The sequence below is a fragment of the Lissotriton vulgaris genome, chromosome 1_1 (assembly GCF_964263255.1).
Source record: "Lissotriton vulgaris chromosome 1_1, aLisVul1.2, whole genome shotgun sequence".
Taxonomy (NCBI): domain Eukaryota; kingdom Metazoa; phylum Chordata; class Amphibia; order Caudata; family Salamandridae; genus Lissotriton; species Lissotriton vulgaris.
The window spans coordinates 2,049,766,904-2,049,779,128 of NC_141685.1; the positions used below are offsets into that span (position 1 = coordinate 2,049,766,904).

Here is a 12,225-nt window from a genome sequence, read left to right on the forward strand (position 1 = left end):
GTAATTACAACATCCAACAATCTAAACTAGTTTGCTCTTACAAACTAAAAAATAAAGAACATAATCATAGAGCCGCACCCTGAGGCACTGCATGTGACACCTTGCTCCTTCCATTTTGCAATACAATCTGCAGGTAACCTCTTTATCCATTGTTGGGTACTCAAAAAGCTTAGACATCAAGGCCTATATCTCAGCATAGCTAATATGTTAATGGAATTTTAGAGTTGATGGGGTAGCAAATTCACAGTTTTGAGCAATGATTTAATCAGTTTAGTTTAAAATGATTATTTTCAATGTTAGCTCATGTTCAGCGGTTAACCTCTAGAAAGTGCACTATTATAATTATGCAGTCTTTTTGGACAATTCTTCTGTAAACTGTAACTGAGCAGATCTCAAAAGCATGTTAAAATGATGTATTTATTTGCATTTGTTAAAATTGTACAAAAATAAAGGCGCTCACCACCAGGATATAAAAACATCACAACATGGTATTCCCATTTATTCCACATAAAACAATTCCATCATTTGAGACGGTTCTGAATTTTATACAGATTTAAATACATATCACACGGCAGCATAATGGACTGATCACAGAAATGAGTAAACGTTTAGATCTGTGATAAAAAAAATTACAAATCTGTACTACGCATTGTAGGATCTCTTCAATGCAATGCAGCCAGACATATTTCACCTTTGTTGCTTAGATGTTGGTATAGCCCTCTCTTACATTCCTAAGATGGCACTGAAGACCACCCATATCCGTTCACTTCACAGGGGTGGAGGAAAGCATGACTCCAAATATTATATTCACATACGCTCTGCAGCTGTAGAAATACAAGGCCAGCTGGGCATTCTTGGTGTATTTTCACCAATTTAACAGTGTGTCTGGCAAGAACCCCGGCTGATCCATGGTGTCTTCTTCGGCTGCAAGACAAAGCAGATAATAACAAGGAAATTGTGGAATCAAATCATGAGAATCCTTATCAGTTAATGAAAGACTTAGTAACGCACACAAACCAGGGGTGTAGCTTCCATTGGTGCAGAAGGGGCAATGAGACCGGGGCTCAGAGGCCAGAGGGGCCCATTGAGCCCTGGTTATTGTTGTATTTTATCAGTTAAACAGCATCCAGGGGGCCCTATTCCATCTTTGCACTTGGGCCCAGGACACACTGGCTACGCTACTGAACACTCAGGTGCTCTATGCTAGGACATACACATTTGCTAAACAAAGATGGGTAAAAGCGAGTGGCAGAACAACGTGTGTGGTGACCTGTGACCACATGCCTCATTCACAAAGGGATTTGCTCCCACAGCGGCACTCTCAAAACCAGTCTTGCACCTGTGCATAGTTTGATCAGAGATGGGTAATGCGTAAAGCAGCCAAGTCAGGAAGCGTTTACAGTACCGCAGATGCGTTACTTCTAAACATTTGGGGCCAAATGTACAAACATTAGGAATGCCAATTTTCTAATTGCGATTCTCTCTCAATTTCAATTATGAAATTGGTTTTCCTAAAGTAAGAAACTCGTTGAATTTCGTTTAGGGGTTCCATGTGGGTCGCAAATCGGCCAATCTCATGAATATTAAGAAGGTAGGTTGCAGTTTGCAACCCATTAGTAATCACAGCCATCACAGGGATGGTGGGCTTCTAAGGTCAGCAGACCTCAATGTCTGGAATTGCTTTTTAATAAAGAAACTTTTTTTAATGGATGCATTTAAAAAACAAAACAAAAACAATATTGAAGTTTACATTTTTTAGTGTAGGCAATGGTCCATGGGACCACTGCCTATTCTTGAAAAATGTTATTTAAATTCTCAAAGGGGAAAGGGTCATTTGGGGACCCCTTCCCGTTTGTGAATTGGTTACCACCAGTTTAAAACTGATGGTAAAGTATTACTGTTTTGGGGGCCCCCCTCACACTCCTGGACCCAAGTGCTACTACACCTGCTGCATTTTTAATAGCTACACCCCTGAAAGTAAAGAGGGTGCGAACACAGAATCACAGAGACAGGCCTTGTATGAGTGTCCCCGAAATATGATACTCGTGATGGTAGATCATGCATAGGAAAATCATGCCTCCGCTCCCCCACAAAGGAGCCAGTGAAGAGAAAACAAAGGGAAGGGGCCACACCAGTGATCGGTTTAATAAAAAAGAGCAAAGGAGTGCTGTAAGCTTTCTTTCTACAAATACCATGGAATTCTAGTTTTCAGTGTTAATATCATCTAGAAACTCTACAAAAATTATACCAATAATCTTCTGATATACAACTTTATATTTTTTTCCTAGCCGGTTTTCAAAACAACAATCAAGTTATTACAATGTACATGAGACAGAGCGTTCAAAAGGTTTACAATTGAAGCATGCATAGTACCAGTTATTTATTAATGTGTTTAATATTATGCGCAGTTGGTCCTAGCGTACCAGCGTGCATTGCTCTCTCTGTAAGAAAAGATGTAGCCAATTGGACCCTCCAAGAAATACAATGACCAATACAAGTAGATGAAGACGCAGTTCAAAGGCAAGGTTTGTCTCAGAAATTTGTGTACAGCCACAGACGTACATTTGTGGGCATTTCAAAGTTCCTCTCCAATTGCTTTCAACCCAAAAAGTCCTGGCCAAGGGTTGAATAATTCTCTTTTTTAAAAAGAAGGGGGAACAATCAACCCCAGATTTGGAGGTGATGTGGGGAAAGGGCTTTCTTTCTTCTTAGGGACAAATTGTTTCCCTGCAGAGTTAAAAAAAATAATTATTTGCATAGGAGCCTCCTACCACTCCTGAGTGGAGTTTTTTGATATGGAGAACTTCGATTAGGGAGAATAATAGCTTTGGGAAGAGGCCCATGACGCTTCCAGAAGTATGCCTGGAAGCCTGTGCCTGGCACAGGTCTCCTGGCAAACTTCTGGGAATGTTTGCGAATTAAAGAAAACAGGAAAGCTCGCTCAAACGAAAGCATATATCTCCATCTGTATATTTATGTATTTTCATGAATAGGGACCTGTATACTTTCCAATTCTGGTCAAAGCAAGGTTCAAGCTAGATCTTCCTCATCTTCATTGGCTGGCCTAAACAACACATGGGGCATGACTTTTATGAGAATTCCATCAATTTTTCCTGAAAAAAGCCATTCTCTCCGGTCTTCCTCATGCAGCAACATCTGACAAAGCCTTACCCACAATTGTGATCCCTTCCCCTGGACCTTCTGAGTGTAGGAGTATCAGGTTTTTGAGAGTTTTTCAATGGGTTTGGGGTGCTCACAGGTGTTAAAGTGGATGCAGTGCATTTGGAAATATTCATAAGTAAATGAAAGTAAAATTCCGGTTTTGACTACCTCTCGTTTTGCCACCGGTATCACGGCTGAACCTTATGGCAACCTGACACAAACATATTTTCAACATATGTACCTACTGAGGTTTTGATTGCTGTGTGCCAGGTCTCGCTGCCCTTGACTGGCCAGACAATGCAATGACGGTTTTTAGACTTTCAGCCATTTTTCACCAAACATGGTAATTCTTTATAGTGTTCCTTAGGCAGAATAATATCCATGGCCATGCATAACACACAGCTTTGTTCCCTAGGGTTTCCTGAGTTTGAGAGTATCAGACGTGATGGTTTTTAGTGAGTTTAGTGTTCACATAGGTGATAAACTGGGTGCAGTGCTTTGGGGACATTTCAAAAGCAGCAATACGTGAAAAGCCATTTACGGTACCATTTAGGACACATGACTTTTGCTCACAGTCATCGCATCTAGAAAATATGGAAACCTACTACAAACATATATTTTCAGAATCTACACCACTCTCTTCCTGACTGAGTGGCCTGAAGAATGCTATACATTTGACTTTTTTGTCAGATGATTTTAGATATTTCCCCCAAAATATGAAATCCCTGTGAAGGCTTGAACCACATCTGTGTTCTCCTGTATCTCCTGAAGAATGCTATACATTTGACTTTTTTGTCAGATGATTTTAGATATTTCCCCCAAAATATGAAATCCCTGTGAAGGCTTGAACCACATCTGTGTTCTCCTGTATCTCCTGAGCATGTGGGGTACCAACCAGACATGTGTCAGTTTTCACTCTGGATTATATAAAACAACTGAAAGCGTAATGCTTTCCGTTGTTTTATATAATTTGATCGCCAGTATTATACCTGGGCTGAATGTGAACCTACCACAACCATATATTTTCAACATCTGCACTTCATAAGGTTTCTATCACTGAGTGCCAAACCTCCCATAGTGCTGATTACTGGCTGGCACAACTCAGTGACCACTGCATTTATCACATATTTATCATTTTCTTCTTTTTTTAATGGTGAAACTCCCAGTCTTTTCAGACAGGACCATATTTGTGTCAAGACCTGATCTATATCTGTATTTTCCTGAGTCTCCTGAGTGTTGGAGCACCAGACATGTGTTGCTTTTCAAAGGGTTTGAGAGGGTATCCACCCACTAGACAGCAGGGAATATTGTGATAGGAGGAGCTTCCATGATGGACGTCTTCAGTTTTTGTTCCTGGGGTCGACCAACACCCATGTAAAACTAAAAACCCTGGACATTTCTGAAAACTATAGACTCAGTCGTTCCAGAGGGCTGTGGCTTCTCTGAAAACGACCATGTTTCCTTACCCACAATGCCCTACAAATGTCAAAGGATGGGTAAAATGCTAAGACCTTCACTTTCCTGAGAAAGAAATATTTCAGCAAACAGCAGAAGTCCTGCTTCCAAATGTTCGCATCCTTCTCGTGATAATAATCCTACTTGAAATGTGTGGTAAGCGTATTCCATGGGACAAGAATAGGCCAAAACATTGACCATATGACAACCACACAACTTCACATGGTCACAGTTTTGGCTTATTTGTTCTTTGTCCACCCTGGCAAAGGTACAGACAAAGATCTTATCAATGAGTAGGGGTCCCTGGTGCACATTTGCTTGCCACAGTTGTATGAGTGCCTTTCTTCCAATGAGCCCCGAGGACAATGCTAATTTGTAAAAAAAGAAAAGTGCCAAGGCTCATGTCAGACGTCTACTGCAGCGTGCACCACTCATTGCCCCTGCCATGCTGCCAATGATAGTAACAACACAACTACTAACATCAAACATCTGCAAGTGGTGAGAATTCAGACTATTTCTGGCCTCCAAAGCTATCAGAATGGCTCGGGCGGCAGGTAATAGATATTTTTAATGTATATTCAATTAAGAATTACCTGTTTTTTGGGTCATCTTTAAATTAGCCAGACAGTGCCACTTTGTGGCAGACTGTCACAAGTCCCAGTGCTGACAATTAAGTGCCAGTGCTGAGCACTGGAAACCATCGGCTCAAATGAAGCACTGAGAGGTGAAAGTAAAATTAGACATGGCCACATGTTGAGTTCATAGGATTAAGAGCATTTTAAGCCAGGTAAATTCTGTTCCCTTGAAATTAAGTTCACCAAAACATGTGTAGTAACCTGTGAATACCCATTCCATGGTTGAATGTATTGATGCAAACTGTTGTCAGTGTATTGAATGATCCCTTTTCGAGAGTCGACCAGTTTCTTTTCGAAGAGTCAGAAAAGACCTGCAGGCTGATTATGGTGAGCAACGGGGGCCCCGATTTACTAAGGTTTGCTTCCTTGTTTGAGTCACTTTTGTGAGGCAAACCCGGTGCAAAGTGTTAGGGTCGGATTTTACTATCCAATGTAAATTAGGATTTGCGTTGACAAGTATCCCAAAGCAGTGCAAAGTTACACTATGCTCTACTTTGTGTTATTTTGTGTTAAGAGGGCACTCCAAGGGTGTTACATGGGTGTTCTCATACAACCACCTATGGGGTTTGGTGCAAATCTCTAAGAGCAAAAATCGTTAGACAGGGATTTGCACCAAAACCGTATGCTTTCCCGAGGCAGCCATAACAAGGAGAAACTTTTAATTTCACCTTGCTTTTTAAACTTTGCATGTGTGCTGCATTTTACAGCAAGCATAGAAAGGGGGAAAAGCCTTAAAGCATAGTTTCTGTACTGAAAGGGATCCCTTCCAGTGCAAACCTTTGCTTCAGCGAATGCACATACCATTTCATTATGGTGCAAAGATGTGTTTGCTGAAGCAGTGTTGGGGGGAGAAAAAAATGCACCATATCATAGTACATATGGCACTCTATTTCTCACTTTGTTTCTATGTATATTGTGTGTTTGTATGTCTGCATATATGAAGTAGTAATAGCCCCCATGCCTGAGGTGGCTACAAGACTTGCAAGTCATGGGTCATTGTGAAGGTTGAGATTCGCATGTGCTTGTTGACTTGTGGCTTGTGTTTTAACGAGGTTTGAAAACCCTCGATGTAATTCACTACTATGAGGTTTTCCTCACCTCTTGTGGAACATTATCATGACTGCTTTGTTTTTAAGGTCTCTGTGGTTTTAATGGATAGTGTGAAGGTCTGTAGTAGGGACATTCTCTAGTATTTGATTGAATATCTAAGTGAAATGCCAGTGCTTGGTGGTTTTCTTTTGTTTAGCGTATGTATCTGCTTGTAGTGCATCTTACTGTGGTCCTTGATTTGGATGTGTGTGTGAAGGGGAGGTGTGTATTATCATGTGTGTCACCATGTCATGGTCCAGCTTGTGCAGAGTTTTTTGTCAGTGTGTAGAATGTTCATTGCCCATATTCTGCCAGTGTCTGTTGGAAGGGTAAGAAATGACTTGGAGGCTGAGCTGGAAACATCAATTGCTCTTGGCAGTATTTTATATACCAGAGTACCTGAACCTTAGGCAGAACCTGTACCTACAGATAAACCTATGCCATGCTATTCCAAAACATGTGGTGAATATTTATTTTACCAATGCAACAAGGTAATAGGATGAAAAGATAAAAAGCACCAATTCGCTCATGGCCCTTATCCGATTGATGCCTAGGAGGCATATTTACAAGCCCCTATCGCCACAACAACATCACTTTTTTGGATGTTGTGTTATCGATAGGGGGTTTGCCTTATTTACAAGGCAGCATTATACCACTTATCGTGGCTTAACGCTGCATTGTAAATAAGGCACCCTTTCACGCTATAATTAGCATAAAAGGGGCGGGCAATGGGTGTTGTGGTGGGTGTTACACCACAACACCCATTGATTTTGACACTACCCCATATTTACACTGGTAGCATAAATATGGGGCAGCGCCAAAATAAAGAGCAGGGAAAACCTGGTCTTACTCTGATGAAACGAGGAGAAATGTTTAAGTTCTACTCGTTTTTGCTGTTTCCATGTGTGATGCGTTGTGCAGCACACATAGAAACCGCAAAACGCCATTGATTGTTTATGTGCAGGAAGGTATCCCTTCCTGCACATAACCAATTATTTAAAAAAATTACATTTTGCAAGTTCTATGTGTGCTACATTAGGCAGCACACATAGAAGTTACAAAAGGCCAGTTAAAGATTGTTTATGTGCAGAAAGGAACACCTTCCTGCACATAACAATCTTCCCCTGCAACACAGACACTCTTATACTACAGTGCAAGGGTGCCTGCGTTGGCGCTAGGCAGCTAAATTTAGAGCCAGCGCAGAGGGAAAGGCAGGGCTGCACCATATTGTTCCAAATATGGTGTAACCCTGCATTTCAGAAGTGGCAGAGCACGGCATTAAGCCAAGAAGGCTAACGCCACGCTCTGCCACTTCCATTGTAAATATGCCCCTTTGTTTTGTCTCCTGGACAGAAACAATACATGCATAGGGTGTAGGATGCTAGTAGTTTAACTAAACCCTTGAAGGTGTTTATTTATGGCTCACTCCATTAGTTTAAACAAGTAGGTCAGTTAGAAATTTTTACCAGGAAACTACAGGATTTTCTGGAAGCAAGTGCTGAGTCATGATGGCAGATTTAAGGTGCAGGAGAATGATACTCGCAGCTACTGATGCACTTTTTATGGACTTGAAATTCAAGCAAAAAAGCATCATGAGGCTTTTAAAATGATTTGTAGGGTAAGAGTCTGATGTAAAATCAGAATCTCTGCATACTGTTCTGCGGGAGGCTTGAAAGCTACCAAAAGGAGGCTTGGCCAAGCGTGAAAAGATTTCAGACCCATAGCTCCCAGCATGATTGGAATTCCTGATGCAAGAGGCAAGTCCCGTGAGCCAGCGTGGCCATAGAACACAGACCCTGAGAGCTGATTTTGGCTGGGGACGAACCCTGGTTGCTTGGAGGGATGGCTTAGTATAAGAAAAACAAGGGTACCCCGCAAAGTGAACCTGGGGTTGTAGTGTATATAAGAAGAACAATGGTTCAAGGGTGGCCTAAATAGGTGCAAAAGCGAGAAAAAGTATTTAGACTATATACTAAATCAATCTGGGAGCAGAGCATGTAGGGTAACATGTGTAATTTTAATCTTTGTGCTTTTTCATCATGTTGGTATTACATTAATACGTTCAGGTGCTCACATAAGTGATAGGGTGCGTATCATGACTGAGTGAGAGTGAGAATAGACGAAATATCACATAAACAACAAAGGGAAATCCACAAAAATATATACAATGGAGGGATTTTCGTTGGGGGGGTCGACGACGTTTTGATCTTTATTGATTCAAGATCATCATCAGGACAGGGTGAGCAGTCTGAAATTTTTGGGGGAAACAGATCAATGGAGAAGGGGAGTGTGATGAAGGAATTCTGGGGGTACTGCTGGCCTGGTTTTTGGATCAGTCGAGGTGGAGGAAGAGATTAGCAGGCTGATTGGGTTTGGTTAGGTTTCCTCCACACCTTGATAACTGTTCCAGGGGGCGGGCTCACTTACAAGTAATGTGGGTGTTCAATGAAAGTAGTGTACAAGGTTTTGGATTGTTTAAAATCAGATCAGTCGGTCGTTTGAGTCGGTCGTTTGAACTTGGTCCAATGTCCTCGCAGGATAACAGACTTCTATCGGGATTTAATTGCCGTGGTCCGGGGCCTCTGGTAGTCTTCCTGGTCCTTGCTTTAGTGTATCATGTTGTTGCCACTGTGTTAGGGGGATGGCTTGGCCCTCAGGTGTACCCCTGGATCCCTGGTGAAACAAACTGATCCTTGCTAGATTGTGCAGCCCCTGCGCCCAAGGCCTAACACCCTTTTTCACCAGCACTTCCACACAGTAGTGCCAAAGAGAGGAGGTGAGCGGGGGCCAGGATGAGCTAATATGGCCCAGACCTACCCCCTCATTTCTTTACCTTGAAAAGTGGACTTCACCATTACACACTAGAGTGAATGACACAGGCACTGCGCACACTTGGCGGGTCATACAGAAGAGACATGGTGCCCTGTGAAGGTGGGAGCCTGCCCAGCCTGGGCCGTGAGAATTGAATCTTGGTTGAGAGGTGATCACAGGCCACTTAGAAACGTTGGCCCTTGGGTGTGCGTAGAGATTAAATATACTGCATCGAGGATGGGAACCACATAATAGACATGATCCCTGTGTATGGTCCTGGCATCTGAGAGCCAGATCCCATGTCTGCGGGTGCCCCTTTGGTGACACCCTAAAAGAAAGAGGTCTGAGAGGGATGGATCTGGCCCAGAGGGGCCCCTATTGATTTGAGAGATAGGCTTGGAGGCCTTGGGGCACAGCTGGTGCTACACTCCTTGCAGTGCAGTTGAGGCCTAATAATACATTGATTACCTAGATCGAGCAGACCACCCCCCCCCCCTATGGACTGCATGATGACCACCACAATAATCTCATTGCAGTTGCTACTCATGATCAATATCAAATCAGCTTAACAAGGGGAGCCCTTGCATGGGCCTTTATTAGCTGCTTTGTCCCTTGTGGAGAATCTGAGCTGACAGGACCTTGTACGCTGCAACCAAGATACACTTGAGACATTACTACAGTGGTGCCTTGTGCTGGTTAAGCTGGCTTACCCCTTCAAAACTGGGCCCTATAATGTATGGTCCCACCCCTGCCCCTGACTCCTACACGATCCGGCGTGCACCTTCCATGATGAGGCCACCTGATTGAAGAGAACAAGGTCGCTCTTCAGGGCCATCAGATATTCAGATACTGTGACATTAACACTGTAGCCTGTGGGGTTTCTGCCAACCAGGCAGCAGAACAATTCTTGATCCATCTCACAGTGGGAGGTGATCCCCAAGACATACTAGAACCATGACTGGAGGCAGTGGCAAAAGACAGAGCATCATGAAGACTTTCCTCTAGCAGTCCTCCCATTGTAAGCCAAAAGATGATGAATTGGCTTCATCAGAATTTAAAGGACTTGTGGAAACTCAAGGTGACCAAACACAGCCAATCATCAAGGGTCCTACTCCTCCAACTTTTGCAAGAACTCAAAGAGGCCACACTGTTCAGCATCGTCAGAGCACACGATCTCAACATAATATCCTATGCAGACGGCACCCAACTCATCCTCATCCTCTCCCTCACCGATGACCCTGCCACCACCAGGCCGACTGCCAAAGATGCATGACAAGGGTCACTGACTGGATGAAGAAAAACTGCTTCAAGCTGAACATGGACAAGACTGAAGTACCAATCTACAGCAACAACATCAACCCCTGGAACAACTCCTGGTAGCCCTTAGACCTGCACCCACACCTCCTGACCATGCCAGAACCCTCAGAACTATCATTAATAACAAGCTCACCATCAAATCACTGATCAACACTGTCTCCTCCATCTGCTTCCTCACTCTGTGCATGCTACGGAAGATCTTCAAGTGGCTACCCTTGAACAGGTGAGCAGCCATGACAACGTGGGCATTACCCCGCGCTGCCATTACGACGCTGCTTTTACAACGCAAGTCGGTACAACGACTTGCGCTGGAGGGCGCTGTTGGAAAAGGAATAGTTTAATTTTCTATTCCAACACCATCCCTACTGTAACGTGGGCTGGAGTTGGAATAGAAAATTAAACTATTCCACTATCCAGCACCTACAGCAGCTTTGTAATGGCAGCGCGGGGTAAAAGCCAGCATTGTCATGTCATACATCCCCTGAACACGAGATGCACTGTGACACAGGCCCTCATCACCAGCTGACTGGAATAGGGAAACGCTCTCTACATAGGAATCGCCGAACACCTCCTACAGAGACTTTAAACCATAGAGAACGCTGCAGCCAGACTCGTTCTCGACCTCCCCCAGTCAATCCACATCACACCCGACCTCAGGTGACTCCACTGGCTCCCTGTATGGAAGAGACGCCAATTTAAGCTGCTGACCCACGCACACAAGGCTCAACACAACCAAGGACCCCAACCACATTAACCACCACCTGAACGTCCACCACCGCCGAGAAGACTACGCTCTGCCTCCCTATCACTTGCCCACATGCCCCACATCCACTGAAGCAGAAGTGGAGGATGCTTATTCTCCTACATTGCGGCAAAGACCTGGAACAACCTCCCCATGCAGCTCTGGACCCTCACCTAATTTCCGCAATTCCGAAGGGCCTTCAAGACCGAGCAGTTTGAATGAGTCTTCCGGGACCTGCAAGCGCCTATATAACCTATTGGGTGATTAGCAGCGTTATAAAATCCTGATTGATTGATTGACATTAAGAGGGTTACCACTGACCTCCAACATGACCTACATGCCACCCAGCAAGATGTCAATGACCTTGTGGAGAGAGTGGCCCAGGCATAAACATCCACCGATAAACAAATGGAAGAGAGGAAAGTGCTTCAGCAAAAGATGCTGCAGCTTGAGGATCAGCATATTCTGCATGAGAAAATGAAACAACCTCGAAAATAGGTCACAGCGTAACATTATTTGCAAACAAGGAATAACAACTAGCATCTTAGAAGCCAACATTACAAAAATCCACATGGACCTCTTTAATGCCATTTATGAGAGAAGTTGCAGTCAGCCCATCCTAATGGAGAGATAGCATTGGGACGTGCCCCTTCATAGGGCCAGAAATCCAATACCGAATGTCTTAACAGGCATACATCTCTTTACAGATAAAGATGCAATTAAGCCAAGGCTTGCCATTTAATGGTGCAAAGTTCCTTCTCTTTCAGGATCTTTCAGCCACCACACTTGTGAAACAGCACAGTTTCACACCCATCACAGACTTCCTGATCTATTTTCACAGAAAATATCGATGGGCACACCTATTTCACATTATATTTTTCTGGGATGGCCATATGGACAATTCGGCCTCCCTCAACAAAGCAGATCTTGAGCCTGACACTTGACAAAGTGGAGGATGACTCCAGAAAGTATGGTGGATGCCCTGGAGCCCAGGATCCAGATGGCAGATTGTGT

The 12,225-nt window shown here is 43.6% G+C and overlaps 1 protein-coding gene across 1 annotated transcript in view; it reads right to left on the reverse strand.

The window, feature by feature from the left end:
• Window positions 1-542: 542 nt before the first annotated feature.
• The window catches only part of SPX (spexin hormone), a 134,536-nt gene continuing 122,853 nt past the window's right edge, over window positions 543-12,225 (reverse strand). Inside the window, exon 6 of the mRNA XM_086938822.1 lies at window positions 543-924. Coding sequence (XP_086794948.1) covers window positions 866-924 — 59 coding nt within the window. The 3' untranslated portion in view covers window positions 543-865. The remainder of the gene's footprint in view (window positions 925-12,225) is intronic.